Below are 17,769 nucleotides of genomic sequence, written 5' to 3'. Positions count from 1 at the left end.
TTGGCAACAGTGTGGTTAGACCAGAAAAGATAGGGTTATGCTCTTAATAAGATAAGAGACCAATATCTTTGTGGAGACTATCTTGAATCACAGGATTAAGATGCAGAATCAGTTTGAGTTGTGTTAAGAAACAGCATGGCACAACAAACCTTGTTACTAACCAATATTGTAATGTTGGCATAAACCTGGAAATTGATGTAAGTAAGTAACATGGGCAATAAAGTAAAGATGAGGAATTTCAACTTACATATAAACTAAGTGAAACAAATTAGCACTAAAAATCAACAGCGAAATGAATTCCCAGAGTGCGTATCGGATACGTTTCTAAAGTAGCGTGTTGAAGAACCGAATAGAGAATGGTTGATTTTAAATATCTTTCTACGTAATGAGAAACAGCTAATTAATAACATTGTAAAAGGATCTTCTGGTAAATAGTGACTATTACAATTCCAAATCAAGTTTGATTGTGAATACAATATATGCTGAAACTGCTGTTTTAAATCTGAACAAGGAAGACAATTAAGGTATCAGAGCAAGTTGGCTGTGGTGGATTGGGAAGATGTATCAGAATTTAGAGAAGGATCTCATGACCTACAATAGATATAGGTTTCTCTCAGGCACAAACACCCAAAGGTAAATTAAAGGAAGCTAATAAAGGAAGTTCAAGATTAGGCCCAAGAAAATTCTAAGGCCTATACAGAGGTCAAAAAAGTTGTAAACTAAAAATTAGGAGCGATTTAGAATCCAAAGGATGATCAAGAAACTAAGAGAAAGTGAAAAAGAATCTTGCAAAGTTATATTAAAAGGGCACACAGTTGTGAGCTGCAAGTTGCTCGCAATGAATAAATAGACAAGGACACTAAATTGAAAAGTTTAATAATTTTTGATTTCAGGCCAGCTCCCAAGGAGGGAGATGTTAGTCCTCAGAGACTATAAACAACATGGGATTAATGATAAACCATGGGTAGACATGTTGAACTGCCCTGCCATTGTTTCTGTATGATAGGAATTAAAAAATAATATCCACAGCTCCACAAAAAAGTGTTTTTTTCCTCATTTGTCATCATTGAAAGAACTTATTAAATTACCAGGATAATCAGGACCACGTGCCAGTCATAAATTGACATGTTAAGTACAAATTGTAACCAGTTGTAAAATTAAATTTGGTAGTATCCCAATAGTTAATACCAATTGCATATTAAAATGAGTATGCCTACCTAATTGTATGATTGGTTATTTGTATGCATGTTGTAACCCTAAATGATAGTATTAGTTGGATTTAGATAATTGTACACCTTTAAATTGGCATATGCAAATTTCTGACAACTGAATCCGAAAGGCTAACTGACTATAATCTTTTGATCTGGGTCTCCAGTTTGTCATAGTTCGAATCCTGGGGCTCTTACCACAGCATGCAAGAAAGACTGAAGACCTCCGTCTGGTCACTGGATAAGATTCAGAGGATAGCTGCGCAGCTATCAGAAAATCCAGCAACAGGAAGGAAAACGGAAATATAAATTCAAACTATTGCAAAACATAAGGGCAAACTGTAAAAGTTTATTTTGGTATTATAAAGGAAATGATAAGCTCAGATAAACAGAGGCTGATTACAAATGGAGGCTAGAGAAAATATAATGAAGAACAGGGAAATAGCAAAGAAATGAAATAATTACTTTGTGTCACTCTTCAAGTAACATGCTACAAGAAGATCTCCCAGAAATACTAGGCAACCAAGGGACTAGTGAAACTAAGGGACTGAAAGAAATTAATGTTACTAAAGAGGTAGTTCTTGAAATGGTAAATGGATTGAAGGGTGATAAATCCACATGAACAAGAGGAGCTGCACCCTAGAGTGTTGATGGAGTCGCCTATAGACGTAATGGATACATTGATGGCCATCTTTCTGGAAAAGGTTACAAAGTAACAAATATAACACTATTTAAAAACAAAAGGGAGAACCACACTATTTAGAAAATAAGTAGAGAATGGAGAACCACAAACCAGTTAGTTTGATGTCAGTAGTTTGTTATATGAAGGCAGAAGCTGAATTAGGCCTTTCCCCCTACCAATCAATTATAGCTAAAATGTTTCCCAATCCTATTCTCCTATTTTCTCCCCTTAACCTTTGATCCCTTTTTCAAGAACCAATCTCTGTTTTAAATAGACTCAAATGACTTGGCCTCCACAGCCCTCTGCAGCAATGAGTTCCACAGGACAACTAAACGTTGGCTGAAGAAATTCCCCCTCATCTCAATTTTGAAGTGTTGTCCCTTCACCGAGGCTGTACCTTTGGGTGCCAGTCTCTCCTACAAGTGGAAATATCTTTTCCACATCCACTCTACCCAGGCCTCTCAGTATTCTGTAAGTTTCAATCACATTCCCCCTCATCCTTCTAAACTTCATTGAGTACAGATCCAGACTCCTCAAACACTCCACTTATAACAAGTCCTTCATTCCCTGGATGATTCTAGCCAACTTCATTTGAATCCTCTCCGATGCAAACACATTGCTCCTTAGATACAGAGCCTAAAACTGTTCATAACTTTCCAAATGTGATCTGACCAGATCCTTAAGAAGCCTGAGCAGGACATTTTGCTCTTAGCATTCATTTCAAGAAGGCTAGAATGTAACATTGGATTTCTTTTGCTAACTTCCAAGTGAACCTGCATGTTAACCTTGAGAAAAACTGGACTCCTAAATCCCTTTGTGCTTCAAGTTTCCAAAGCTTTCCCCATTTATAAAGTGCTACATGCCTCCATTCTTCCTACCAAAGTGCATAACCTCACAATTTCCCACATTGTATTCTATCTGCCACTTCATTGCCCACTCAGCCTATCCAACTGCTTCTGCAGCCTCCCTGCTTCCTCAACACTACCTGCCTCTTCACCTATCTTTGCGTCATCCACAAACTTGGCAACAATGTCCTCAGTTCCTTTGTCCAGGTTGTTAGTTTATAATGCAAATAGTTGTGGTCCCAACATTGACCCCTGTGAAAACGAGGACTGCAAATGCTGGAGATCAGAGTCAAGATTGGAGTGGTGCTGGAAAATCACAACAGGTCAGGCAGCATTTGAGGAGCAGGAAAAATCAACAGTTTGGGCACAAGCGCTTCATCAGGAATGAGCCTGATGAAGGGCTTTTGTCCGGAACGTCGATTTTCCTGATGCTGCCTGACCTGTTGTGATTTTCCAGTATCACCCTGTGAAAGTCTACTTGTTACCAGCTGAAAGGCCACTTTATCTCCACTCTATGCCATCTCCAGTCAGTCAATTCACTATCCATGCCACTACCTTACTCCTAAAACCATGGGCTCTTACCTTATTCAGCAACTTGTGCAGCACCTTCTCAAAAGGACTTCTGGAAATCCAAATAAATCACGTCCACTGGCTCTCCTTTGCCTAACGGGCTCATTTCCTCCTCAAAAGAATTCTAACCGATGTGTCAAGCATTACCTCCCTTTCACAAAGCTGTGCTGACCCAGCCCAATTTCACTATGCACTTTCAAATATTCCCCAATCTCATCTGTAATAATATACTCTTCAATCTTCTTAATGACCAAGGTGAGGCTAACAGCCTATTGTTTCCTGTCTTCTGCCTCCCTCCCTTTTAAACAGAGATGTTACATTAGCCATTTTTCAGACCACTGGGACCATTCCTGACTCCAGTGAATTCCTGAAAGATCACCACCAATGCCTCTATAATCTCCTCAGCTGTTTCCTTCAGAACCCTGCAGTGTAGTCCATCTGCTCTGGGTGATTTATCCACATTTAGACCTTTCAGCTTCCCGAGCACCTCCTCTTTAGTGACGGTCTGTACACTCACCTCTGACCCACGACGCAAACACATACAAAAGCACCTATTCACTTCCTCCCGCCATTTCTTTGTTGCCCATTACTACTTCTCCAGCCTCATTTTCCAACAGTCCAATGTCCACTTTTGCCTTTCTTACCTTGTAGATATTTTAAAAACTTTTGCAATCTTCTTTTATACAACGAACAAACAGTCTCATATTTCTTATTGCTTTTTAACTTTTTCCATGCAAGTGCTGTGTTGGCTTCATTGCAAGATGGTTTGAGTCCAGGAGTAAAGACATCTTGCTGCAATTGCATAGAGCTTTGGTGAGACCACACCTGCAGTATTATGTGCAATTTTGGTCTTTGAAGGAAGTATATAGGCCACAGAAGGAGTGCAATGCAATTTCACCTGACTAATCACTGTGATTCTAGAATTGTTTTAAGAGAAGAGATTAAGGATTAAGGGTTTGCATTCTCTAGAGTTTTGAAGAATGTATGATGATTTCATTGGAACATACAAAATTCTCACCAGGGATAATAAGGTGGATATAGATACAATGTTTCCTCTGGTTGATGAACTTCAGATTAATCTCAGATTAACTGGAGGCTATTTATTACTGAGAGAAGAAATTTATCAGAGGTTGGTCAATCTTTCGAATTCTCTCCTCCAGAGGGCTATGGGAGCTCAATCATCAAGCAGGTTTAAGACAAATATTAGATTAGATTAGATTACTTAGTGTGGAAACAAGCCCTTCGGCCCAACAAGTCCACACCGACGCACCGAAGCGTATACCACCCAGACCCATACTCCTACATTTACCCCTTCACCTAACACTATGGACAACTTAGCATGGTCAATTCGCCTAACCTACACATTTTTGGATTGTGGGAGGAAACCAGAGCACCCGGAGGAAACCCACGCAGACACGGGGAGAATGTGCAAACTCCACACAGAGTGTCGCCTGAGGCGGGAATTGAACCCAGGTGTCTGGCGCTGTGAGGCAGCAGTGCTAACCACTGTGCCACCGTGCCACCCACTATTATTAGACCTATGGAGGCTAATGACATTAAGGGATAAGGAGATGGTGTAGCAAAGTGGCATTGAAGTGAATGATCAGCCTTGATTTTAATTAAGTGGCTAAGCAGGCTTGATAGGAACAGGAATAGGCCATTCAGCCTATGTTTATCTGCCAAGAAAGCCACAGAATTTGAAGGGTTGCAAACATAACAACATAAAAGATTTCTTTGTTAAAAGGTTATAGCCATGAGGGAAAAGAGTTACATGGAATATTACATTTTTCCCACTTCTATTTACCTTTAATTTCTCTGGATCCATTTCTTTGGACATCTCCTCCTTTCTCATTTCAGAAATTGTCTTAGGACCCTTCTTATCCTTCTGAGAAGCAAACCCTTGACTTGACAGTAAGTCCTCAAAGTTACTATCTGCAACTTTTGGTCGAGTTCCTGAAGTAAATGCAGAATCAACACTATAAATTACAAAAGTAATGCATGAGCTGGATGGAAAACAAAGTAAGACAGTATTTTGATACAAAGCATTTGGATGGTAGGTTTTTCTGCAAATTCTTGATTAACTCAATAAACAAGAGCTTTAAATTCAATTTTAATTAGTTAATTTCTTGAGGACAATCATCTGAACAAACATCTTCCTTCAGGTGGACTCTTCTGATTAAGGCAAGATGCTGGTGGGCTATTGAACACAACATCAACCATGCCACTGTGGACATAGAAAGTGAAATCAGAAGTCACACAATACCAGGTTACGGTCTAAGAGATTTATTTTAGATCCAGCTGTCGGAGCGCTGCTTAGTCAGTTGAAGGAAGGAAGGAAGGAAGGAAGGAAGGGAGGTGCACAGGCAGAATATATGGGCGGAGAAATAATGGCAAGATAATTCCAGGTAATTAAGAGTGTCAACAGATAAGTACAAATCGTGTGAGTAGAGTGTCTGAATAACAAGTTTTTGCAGGTGATCAAGTGTGTTAGCAGATTAGTACAAACGGTGAGTAAAGTATCAACACTGAATAACAAGTCACAAATCAAATAGCTTGTCTGTAGCGCCATCTTAATTTTGATTATTTGTAATGATCTCTGCCTTAATTAAATTAATTCACAGGTCATCCCTTCACTTGCTATTCAATTTTGACACTTTACTCACACCATTTGTATTCATCTGCTGACACTCTTGATCACTTGCAAAGAGTACTTATCCAGCCTGTTGACACTCTACACACACTATTTGTGTTTATCTGTTGACATTCTTACTTGCCTGGAATTATCTTGCCATCATCGCTCAGTCTAGTATTCTGTGTCTATGCGCCTCTCTTCACTTCACCTGATGAAGCAGCAGTGCTCCAAAAATGATTTGGAGATGCCAGTGTTGGACTGGGGGTGTACAAAGTTAAAAATCACCAACACCAGGTTATAGTCCAACGGGTTTAATTGGAAACAAACTCCGAAAGCTCTCCAAAAGCTAGCGTGCTTCCAATTAGACCTTTGGACTATAACCTGGTGTTGCGCAATTTTTAACTTTGTGCTCGAAAACGCTTGCAATTTTAAATAAACACAATTGAACATAGAATCCATATCATGTGGTAACAGGTCATTTGGCCCAATGGGTCCACCGTGACCCTCTGAAGAGCATCTCACCCAAGACTCATTCCCCCTATCCTATCCCTGTAACCCTGCAATCCCATGACTAATGCACATAATCTATATACCCCTGAACACGGAGTAATTTAACATGGCCAAGCCACCTAACCTGCACATCTTTGGACTGTGGGAGGAATTCCTAGCACCTGGCAGAAACCCACGCAGACATAGGATGAACATGCAAACTCTACACAGACGACAGTCACCCAAGACTGGAATCAAACCCAGGTCCCTGGCACGGAGAGGCACAGGTGCTAACCACGGAGACACTATCCTGCCCAAAATATAGTCTGGTGCCATATAACTTCAGATTTTTTTTCTACCCCAATCCACCATGAACATTTCCAGATCATGGTTGACATAAAAAAACAAAAATAGGTATTTTCTCCAATAAACCTGCTGAATTTTTCTACTTCACTAGGCAATTGAAAGCGGGAACAAATGTTCCAGCTAAATGCATTGCTTTGCATTACTTTTCTGATGAAGAAACATGAACTCAACTACCTTAACCTCTCATTGCCAAACTAGGCTTAAATCAGAAGCAAATTGGACAGCAAATCTTACTGCAGTGTAAAGAATCGAGATGCAGCAGTTTATTTGTTCTGCAACATAGGCTGCATTTAATGAATTCAGTTATTCAATGGATTCACATGTGCAGTAAATCTTTCAAATTTAGTACCTTTGTTTCCTTCTGGTACATTAGCAGCCCACCATCTCAGCAAACTCATCCCATCCACCTAACACATTTGTCATTTGTAAGTCTAGACAGCTAAACCTCCAAGCTAGGAAACCATGGGATATCATAGCTGATTCCAAGTTCAAGCTACATATGCACTTTCCAGGAAGAGACCACGAGACAGCAGCCAGAAATAGGAATAATGGTTGTTGATTGATCCTTTCATCCTAAGGGCATCAATTCCAATTGCCATGGGCATCCGATCACCCCCACTTAAATTAGATGACGTACTATTTGGTTCTAAATTTCTTGCAAAAAAAAAAAAAGTCCACTCCTTTCTAGGTCATACTTCTTAGGTTAAAGACAAGTGTCCTATTATTCACTGCAAACACTCCTCAAAACATACACAGGAAATTGCAGAAAGGCAATCCAAAATAGCTCTTAGTCGCCATCTTTTTCCCTCAAGGTGCCTTCTATCAAGACAGCAGATTATCCTTCAAAACTAATGGAATTCAGATTGGTAACTTGATGGAAGAAGGAAAGGAAAAAACAGGGAAAAAAAAGGTGACAGTCGAGATGGGAACACGCTTTAATCCATGAAACTCATTAAATGAAATCATAAAGACAACCAAAATAGTGCAACATATCATTATAATAACAAATTGAACAATTTCAGCACAAAGTTATGATTCTGTTATCCAGAAAGCTTTCAGCCAGACATAATAGACAAGCTATTTTTGAAGGATGGAGGAAAAATGTCATTAAAGTACAACTGGCGTCACCTCCTGTTTAAGCCTTTGACTTGGCAAACATTTAATAAGTTCATACCTACCATATGTAGATCCACGTGACCCACGCTCATCTCTATTACCAATCACACCAGTAAAGCTGACATTATAGTTTGGTCTATTCTGTGGAGATGACTGCGGTATTGGTTGCTGGGGCTTTGTTGGTTGTGGTTTTGTTTGTGGTTGTTGCCAGGTAGATGAACCTTGTTGCCAAGCAAATCCTGTATTCTGCTGCCATGAACTTCCTCCCATTGGCTGAGGGGATTGTTTCTGCGGAGAGCCCATTGGTTGAAAAGATCCTCCTGCTGTTCCAGTGGGTGTGGTGGGTTTACTTGAAAATGCTGAACCACCTGTTTATAGAACACATAAAACTTCTAAACTTTTCAAATGAGCTTCGAAGACAAATTATTCCTCTTTTACCACTCACCACAAAATCATATGTGCTTATTGTGTCTAAGTTATACAAGTGACTAGCTAACCCAAAATGCTACTACATTCTAAGTACCCCAATGTCTGCACATTATGCTTTAGAAAGGAAAGAGCTTCACTTGAAAATGCACTAGTTCACATGGTCAGATTGAAGAATGGACATCTTAAATGCCCGGTAACTGGGAAATTGCATGCAGAACACCCACTACCAAATGAGTATTTAAATAACTTCTCACAATCTGGCAAATCACCCCAAAACTAGATATAGTTCAGCTCATCAAGAGAAAAGAGTTGTGGAGCCATACCAGCTACTGCAAGACACTTGGATCTTTCCTGCAGCATTGGATAACAGCCAAATGACAGAAAATCAACTATTGCCTGAAATGTGACTTCGCTGCCTTACAGGAAGATGTTGCATTGCTGAACCAGAGGAATTGTACTGTGAAATAGTACAGTGGCTCCACTCTCCTCACAACCATCTTACCCATCATTAAGAAACCATAAAATAAGCAGTTATATACTGAATCATTCAATTTTTCATCTATATATATATATGCTTTCACTTTAAGTTCCCTTAATTTACATTTTGCTCTTCACTTCTTAATCACAATAATATTTTTGGCACTTTCGATCCTGCTATTCTAGATTTAGGGCAACACGGTGGCTCAGTGGTTAGCACTGCTGCCTCACAGCACCAGGGACCTGGGTTCGATTCCAGCCTCAGACGACCGTCTGTGTGGAGTTTGCACATTTTCCCCACATCTGCATGGGTTTCCTTCCACAATCCAAATATGTGCAGGTTAGGTTGATTGGCCATACTAATTTACCCATGGTGTTCAGGGATGTATGGGTTAGGTGGATTAGTCAGAGTAATAGGGTAGGGAAGGGTTTGGGTGAGATACTCTTAAGAGGGTCAGCGTGGACATGCGGTGACAAATGGCCATTACCACAATGATCTATTTCCACATGGATTCTATGATTATTTGGTGTGGCTGGTGATAATTTCTACATTTTCCTCAAATACCTTTGAAATATAAAGCAAGATTTAAGCAAGAATGACAAGCACAACCAGTGAGAAATTTTAACCTTCATGGTCCCCCTGCCCTGTCTGTCCTCTTTCCCAAAAACACAGCCTGTTATTTATCCATCCATCCTGCAGCAACTAGGATCACAGCAACTTTGCTTGAACTACTCTAAGCAGACAGCGGAGCTCACCTGTTTAATAAAATGGAGATTTTCACTGTTTACACTTGACCAGCTCCTCACATTGGTTTTCAATTCTGGCATAATCAAGGTCCCATTGTTTGCTTCAGTTGTTACTGTGGAAGTTGAAATTTGTCACAGTGGCACACTAGACCCACTAGAGGTGGCTGCCTTTAGTGATGCCCATGATGACGTGAGAGTTTACATTGAGGGAAAAGGTTGGAGGAGATTATATTGCTGTAATTAAGTAGAAGGCTCAAGAAGAGATTCTGAAGGGAGATTACAGAGTGTTCGGCAGAAATTTAGAAAGGAGCTCCTCAAGAGCAATAATATCTGGATTACTCCCGGTGCTACGAGCTAGAGAGGGCAGGAATAGGAGAATAGAGCAGGTGAATGCATGGCTGAGGAGCTGGTGTATAGGAGAAGGATTCACATTTTTTGGATCATTGGAATCTCTTTGGCCGTAGAACTGACCTGTACAAGAAGGATGGATTGCACCTATCAATGCAAGGGGCCTAAAAGGGAAGGCAGATGAACTCAGGGCACGGTTAGGAACATGGGACTGGGATATTATAGCAATTATGGAAACATGGCTTAAGGTTGGGCAGGACTGGCAGCTTAATGTTCCAGGATACAATGCTACAGGAAGGATAGAAAGGGAGGCAAGAGAGAGGAGGGGGAGTGGCATTTTTGATAAGGGATAGCATTACAGCTATGCTGAGGGAGGATATTCCCGGAAATACATCCAGGGAAGTTATTTGGGTGGAACTGAGAAATAAGAAAGGGATGATCACCTTATTGGGATTGTATTATAGACCCCCCAACAGTCAGAGGGAAATTGAGAAACAAACTTGTAAGGAGATCTCAGTTATCTGTAAGAATAATAAAGTGGTTATGGTAGGGGATTTTAACTTTACAAACATGGACTAGGACTGCCATAGTGTGAACGGTTTAGATGGAGAGGAATTCCTTAAGTGTGTACAAGACGATTTTCTGATTCAGTATCTGGATGTACCTACAAGGAGAAGGTGCAAGACTTGACCTACTCTTGGGAAATAAGGCAGGGCAAGTGACTAAGGTTTCAGTGGGGGAGCACAGATAGCGACCTTAATTCTATTAGATTTAAAATATTGATGGAAAAGGATTGACCAGATCTAAAAGCTGAAGTCCTAAATTGGAGAAAGGCCAACTTTGACAGTATTAGGTAAGAATTTGCAAAAGCTGACTGGGGGCAGATGTTCGCAGGCAGAAGGACAGCTGGAAAATGGGAAGCCTTCAGAAATGAGATAACAAGAATCCAGAGAAAGTATTTTCCTGTTAGGGTGAAAAGGAAGGCTGGTAGATATAGGGAATGCTGGATTAGTGGTGCTGGAAGAGCACAGCAGTTCAGGCAGCATCCAACAAGCAGCGAAATCGACGTTTCAGGCAAAAGCCCTTCATCAGGAATAAAAGGCTTTTGCCCGAAACGTTGATTTCGCTGCTCGTTGGATGCTGTCTGAAATGCTGTGCTCTTCCAGCACCACTAATCCAGTATTTGGTTTTCAGCATCTGCAGTCATTGTTTTTACGATAGGGAATGCTGGATGACTAAAGAAATTGAGGGTTTGGTTAAGAAAAAGGAGGAAGCATATGTCAGGTATAGACAGGATAAATCGAGTGAATCCTTAGAATATAAAGGCAGTAGGAGTATACTTAAGAAGGAAATCAGGAGGGCAAAAAAGGGACATGAGATAGCTTAGGCAAATAGAATTAAGGAGAATCCAAAGGGTTTTTACAAATACATTAAAGACAAAAAAGGGCAACTGGGGAGAGAATAGGGCCCTCAAAGATCAGCAAGACGGCCTTTGTGTGGAGCCACAGAAAATGGGGGAAGATACTAAATGAATATTTTGCATCAGTATTTACTGTGGAAAAGGACGTGGAAGATATAGACTATAAGAAAATAGATGGTGACATCTTGCAAAATGTCCACATTATAGAGGAGGATGTGCTGGATGTCTTGAAACAGGTAAAGGTGGATAAATCCCCAGGACCTTATCAGGTGTACCCTAAAACTCTGTGGGAAGCTAGAGAAGTGTTTGCTGGGCCTCTTGTCAAGATATTTGTATCATCAATAGTCATAGGTGAGGTGCCAGAAGACTGGAGGCTTGCTATTGTGGTGCCATTGTTTAAGAAGGTTGTCAAGGACAAGCCAGGGAACTATAGACCAGTCAGCCTGACCTCAGTGGTGGGCAAGTTGTTGGAGGGAATCCTGAGGAACAGGATGTACATGTATTTGGAAAGGCAAGGACTGATTAGGAATAGTCAACATAGCTTTATGTGTGGGAAATCATGTCTCACAAACTTGATTGAGTATTTTGAAGAAGTAACAAAGAGGATTGATGAAGGCAGAGCAGTAGATGTGATCTATATGGACTTCAGTAAGGCGTTCGACAAGGTTCCCCATGGGAGACTGATTAGCAAGGTTAGATCTCATGGAATACAGGGAGAACTAGCCAATTGGATACAGAACTGGCTCAAAGGTAGAAGACAGAGGGTGGTGGTGGAGGGTTGTTTTTCAGACTGGAGGCCTGTGACCAGTGGAGTGCCACAAGGATCAGTGCTGGGTCTTCTACTTTTTTGTAATTTACATAAATGATTTGAATGCGAGCATAAGAGGTACAGTTAGTAAGTTTGCAGATGACACCAAAATTGGAGGTGTAGTGGACAGCAAAGTGAGTTACCTCAGATTACAACAGGATCTGGACCAGATGGGCCAATGGGCTGAAAAGTGGCAGATAGAGTTTTATTCAGATAAACGTGAGGTGCTGCATTTTGGGAAAGCAAATCTTAGCTGGACTTATACACTTAATAGTAAGCTCCTAGGGAATGTTGCTGAACAACGAGACCTTGGAGTGCAGGTTCATAGCACCTTGAAAGTGGAGTCACAGGTAGATAGGATAGTGAAGGAGGCATTTGGTAAGCTTTCCTTTATTGGTCAGAGTATTGAGTACAGGAGTTGGGAGGTCATGTTGCGGCTATACAGGACATTGGTTAGGCCACTGTTGGAATATTGCCTGCAATTCTGGTCTCCTTCCTATCAGAAAAATGTTGTGAAATTGAAAGGGTTCAGAAAAGATTTGCAAGGGTATTGCCAGGGTTGGAGGATTTGAGCTATAGGGAGAGGCTTAACAGGCTGAGGCTGTTTTCCCTGGAGTGTTGGAGGCTGACGGGTGACCTTATAGGGGTTTACAAAATGATGAGGGGCATAGATAGGGTAAATAGACAAAGTTTTTTCCCTGGGGTCAGGGAGTCCAGCATAGGTTTAGGGCGAGAGGGGGAAGATATAAAAGAGACCTAAGGGACAACTTTTTCACAGAGTGGTACGTGTATGGAATGAGCTGCCAGAGGATGTGGTGGAGGCTGGTACAATTACAACATTTAAGAAGCATTTGGATGGGTATATGAATAGGAAGGGTTTAGAGGGATATAGGTCGGGTGCTGGAAGGTGGGACTAGATTGGGTTGGGATATCTGGTCGGCATGGACTGGTTGGACCGAAGGGTTTGTTTCCATGCTGTACATCTCTATGACTCTAAATCATAACTCTTATAGAAATCTTTAAAAAAGCAGTCAGACAAGTGGCTTATTGTCCAAGTGTTGCTAAGTACCTGACTGAATACATGGCAGCATAAGTCAAATAGATGTGGAATGAAATTAAGTTCAGTTTAGCACAATTAACTGAATTCTTTGTACTGTTAAACCTGTAATATAACTGACTACCAAAAACAGTGTACAGTTATTAGTATTCACATTTTTTACTGCACAAGAGTCAAACAATGTTTTTGACCCTTTTCCACATTGGGTGCCCCCTCAAATATAGCCCAATTGGGGTTGCTTCCTGCTAAACTAGTCACTCTAATCAAGAACTCCAGTATCTTCTCCCGCTACCCTCTGTTGACACTCCCCTCTCCTCAGAGACCCTCTGAACCTACAAGGTACTAGACTCCATGGTTCAGAGTTGGAGGATTGATTGCAGTCCCAATCCTGGCCATTACAGCCACTGACACTGGTGGAACCAAAGAACTTCCCATGAATCAGAGACATTCCATCCAACTAAGGAGCAGAACACCCATTTCAGACAATTAATGGCCTGTGAGAATCAAATACATATGGGAGTTTTTGTGATCAGCATCCTGCTCCATAATGGTTGTGAAAGGGAAATCATTTTGACAATTTATTAGTGGGGTGGATAAAGCAGAATAAAGAAAATATCATACTTTATTATATGCCTTTTGAAATGCAGCATATCAGAATATGACTGAACAACGTAAAAGCTGAATATTGGGTGTGGCATGTTAATTAATTTTTTTAAAATCCATGCAAGCAGGAAACAGGCAGTGTTCTGGTTTCCTCCTATAGTCCAACGGTGTGCAGGTTAGGTGAATTGGTTGTGCTAAATTGCCTGTAGTGTTCAGGGACATGCAGGTGAAGTGCAATAGTCATGGAAAATGTAGGATAATAGGGTAGGGGAAAGAGTCTGGGTGGGATACTCTTCATTGGAGGGTCAGTGTGGACTTGTCAGGCCAAATGGCCTATTTCCACACTGTAGGGATTCTATTCTATGCTAAAGGGCTCATTTCCAGTTAGGAAAGCTGTAATCTCTTGTGCAATCTATATCACTGACTTAAGATTAAAAACAGACTATTGTTAGGGACTAAGCCAGACCGCTGAAAACATTCTGGAGCAGGCAGCTCAGACCATACAACTTTGCAATTTGTTTTGGTACGCATATAGTGGAGGATTACCCAGGTTGACTGCTGGGGTTTAGAACAGAAACATCTCCGGGTAGGCCTGGTTATGCTATTCCGGATATACACAGCGGCCCCAATACGAGGGAAGGGAAGGAAAAGGAAAAGGAAAAGGAAAAGGAAAAGGAAAAGGAAAAGGAAAAGGAAAAGGAAAAGGAAAAGGAAAAGGAAAAGGAATTCCACACAGCTCCCTGTTTAACTCATCAGTTCAAGTCTGAACTAAAAACCGCTCAGCTCAACTAGAGAGCTGACAACTCCCCTTTCATTATACAGGTCACAACTTAAGCATGACCACTTTGGCCTGAAGTCTCATCTGTTTACAGATAAACAAAAGGCCTCAAAACCATTTTCATCTCTCCAACAAGCCAGACTGATCAGAGCCCGGCCCAGTTTATTACCTACTGAAAAAAAAATCAAGGACAAATATCTTTGAGCCAAGGAACAGCTTTTAGAAAAGAAGGGACGAGCTTTGTGACAGTATCGTAGCCCATTTGACAAATGAGTGAGTTAAGCAGAAAAGCATGTGGTGAGCAGGATACAGATTCAGAGGTAGATAGGTTAGACAAGTGTGCAACAAGGTGGGCAATGGAGTATGATGTGACAAAATGTGAGGTTATCCACTTTGGTAGGAAGAATAGAAACAAAATATTATTTAAATGGATATGAATTATAGACATTACAGTACATAGGGACCTTGAATCACAAAATATAAGTAAAAAGTAGGCAACTGCAATTTGGGGACTTAGACTGGAATTTTGTTTTCCTAAAAGGAACCAAAGTATGAAGGGAAAAAAAGGTTTAATAAAAACCATATGAATTATCTGACTCATCCAGGTTGACTAATCTTCACTTTTACAAGTGGAGAACAAATGAAAGCTTTTCAACATTTAGTGTGACTTTCACTAAACAACATCAACATGTATCGAAAGCAACAGAAAATATAATGCATGTCTCAGTAAGGGCAAATAAAAAGTCTTTAAAGATTTCAATAAAACCACACTGATGCACTTCAAGACTTAGTCAAGACACACATTTGCACATTTTGAATCAGGATTTTATTTTTATTCACTCAGAATAATGAAGGAACGAGTGGGATATAGCGACCTCTGGCTGAGCCAGCATTTATTGCTCAGAGGTCAAAGAAGAGTCAACCACATTTCTGTGGTCTGGAGTCACCTTAGGTCAGAAGAGATAAGGATGGAAGTTTCCTTCGTTAACGGACATTACTGAACCAAATAGAGAGTTTTCCAACAATCAACAATGGTTTCATGAGTCCCTCATTCCAGATTGTTAATGAATTCAAGTTCCCACCATCTGCCATGGTGGGATTTGAACCCAAGTCCCAGCACATTAACTGGGTCTCTGGATTAGCAGTCGAGTCATAATACCACTAAACCATTACCTCCCCACTGCAGGACATTCAGACATGCTACTCTTTAGACTGGGACTGAAGTCAACTTAATGATGCAAGATGCATCTGAGCACATGGAGAGTGTAAAAAGGAGTATGGAACAAGCACAAGTGTAAGTGGAGAAGTTCCTACCAAAGCATTTGCAGAGGAAGTTGACATCAATGTGTGTCCAGAGCCAGAAGCTTCTGTGATTCCACCCATATGCATGCACACACTGCTACTTCCTCCTCTGATCATTTTCCCCCTCCCCCATTCACTTGGCCCTCCCTACCCACATTTAACACTTGGTCATCAATCAGCTTGCTAACTGCCTGGTTGTTCCAATCCAAACTCATTACCTCTGACACAACCTTCCTGCCAAACTTCCAGGGAATGTAAAGAATGAGGCAGCAGGATGGGAGGTGTACAAGGAACAATGTGATTCCAGAATTTAGATGCATGTAAACCATTTTGAAAAAAATACTAAATTTTATTGTTTGTATTCTTTGATGTGGATTCCTCATTACCATATCACTGGTAGTAATGTCACAGGCACTGCAACTGCTTGGGCAGTGAGAGCATCCCTGCAGTTTTTTTTAGATTAGATTACTTAGTGTGGAAACAGGCCCTTCGGCCCAACTAGTCCACACCGCCCCGTTGAAGCGCAACACACCCATACCCCTACATCTACCCCTTACCTAACACTACGGGCAATTTAGCATGGCCAATTCACCTGACCTGCACATCTTTGGACAGTGGGAGGAAACCGGAGCACCCGGAGGAAAATGTGCAAACTCTACACAGTCGCCTGAGGCGGGAATTGAACCCGGGTCTATGGCGCTGTGAGGCAGCAGTGCTAACCACTGTGCCACCATGCCGCCACCGCAGTTCATTAAAGGCAGCTGTGCGTCAAATATTTGCTCCCAAGGTTCCTCTATCTAATTGCACTGTTTCATGCCATAATTACAGACATCTGAATACAAATACATGGAAGTTCCACCAGATATTGATGTTTATCTACCAAACCATATCAGAACACCAGGTGATTCTGCACAATTAGTTTTATAAATTCTAACAGTTGCAAAAAAATTAAACTCATCTAAATAGCATCTTGGTTCCAGTAATGTCCTCAACATGATTCTTCCCTGGGGAGAAGGATGATGGGAGAATGCTCAATCTTAAACATACATACATAGATACAATCTTGACCAACCTGATTTTGTGCACAAGCTATTGAAGTCAGTTGAAGAATGAAGCAGCATAATCTTATTCAAGTTTAGGAGCAGTTATAAATAAAATCTCCTGGAGTTGACCATGAAGTTGATTTTGCAAATGCCACATTGTTACAGGCCATTGTGTTTGCTAATGAAATCTGCAAATTAATTTACCATTTAAATCTAAACTAAACTAGATTTACTTGCTTGCAATAAAACAGTCTGCAAGTGAGACAAATAGTTAAAAAATGGCTTTTCCATTCTCCATACAAATTTATTAACATCAATTCAATAAGTGAGGGAAACAAACTTGATCATCATCCACTTGCAGTGAGCAAGGACAGCATTAAGGATCATTTCCAAGAAATCCAAAAGAAAAGTCCCATTTACTGATGTAAACCCTGGGCAAAAATAAACAACAACAAGGGTAACTATCCTTTGTGCAAATATGCTTTTAGTCTCTTCAATCTTTATATAAAAGGCATCATACCTTATTAGTGCTATGACTCATAAGACCTCACTCAATATGTAAGTTACACAAAGCTGATTTTTTAAAATGTAGATGACAGATCTCTGTAGTGACTGTAACAAAGTCAAAGTCAGTCAGGTGGACCTCAGAATATGTTCCCAGATTGAACCATGTTAACAGTCCAATCAAGAAGACCTGGCTGACAGATAAATACAAGAGTGTCAGAGGTTCTGTTCACGCAGAGATGGCTCTGAGGGAGCTGAATCAGTATCAAGGACTTTCCACATGTAAATAAGGGTGACTTGGTGATGGGATACTGGCCTGTGAAGTTATTTCAATCCCCATTCCTC

At 40.7% G+C, this 17,769-nt stretch overlaps 1 protein-coding gene across 6 annotated transcripts in view; it reads right to left on the bottom strand.

Annotated features, from left to right (window-relative positions):
• Nucleotides 1-17,769, bottom strand: part of dnajc6 (DnaJ (Hsp40) homolog, subfamily C, member 6) — a 143,160-nt gene that overhangs the window by 16,775 nt on the left and 108,616 nt on the right. For all 6 annotated transcript variants that reach the window (XM_072574066.1, XM_072574065.1, XM_072574064.1 and 3 more), the window contains exons 17-18: nucleotides 7,971-8,276; nucleotides 5,110-5,258 (exon numbers count right to left, since the gene is read on the bottom strand). In XM_072574066.1, the coding sequence (XP_072430167.1) occupies nucleotides 5,110-5,258; nucleotides 7,971-8,276 (455 nt within the window). The remainder of the gene's footprint in view (nucleotides 1-5,109; nucleotides 5,259-7,970; nucleotides 8,277-17,769) is intronic.

The sequence above is a fragment of the Chiloscyllium punctatum genome, chromosome 7, assembly GCF_047496795.1.
Source record: "Chiloscyllium punctatum isolate Juve2018m chromosome 7, sChiPun1.3, whole genome shotgun sequence".
NCBI lineage: Eukaryota > Metazoa > Chordata > Chondrichthyes > Orectolobiformes > Hemiscylliidae > Chiloscyllium > Chiloscyllium punctatum.
Note: the sequence above shows the minus strand (reverse complement) of the source record. Positions and strands in the feature narration are given on the sequence as shown.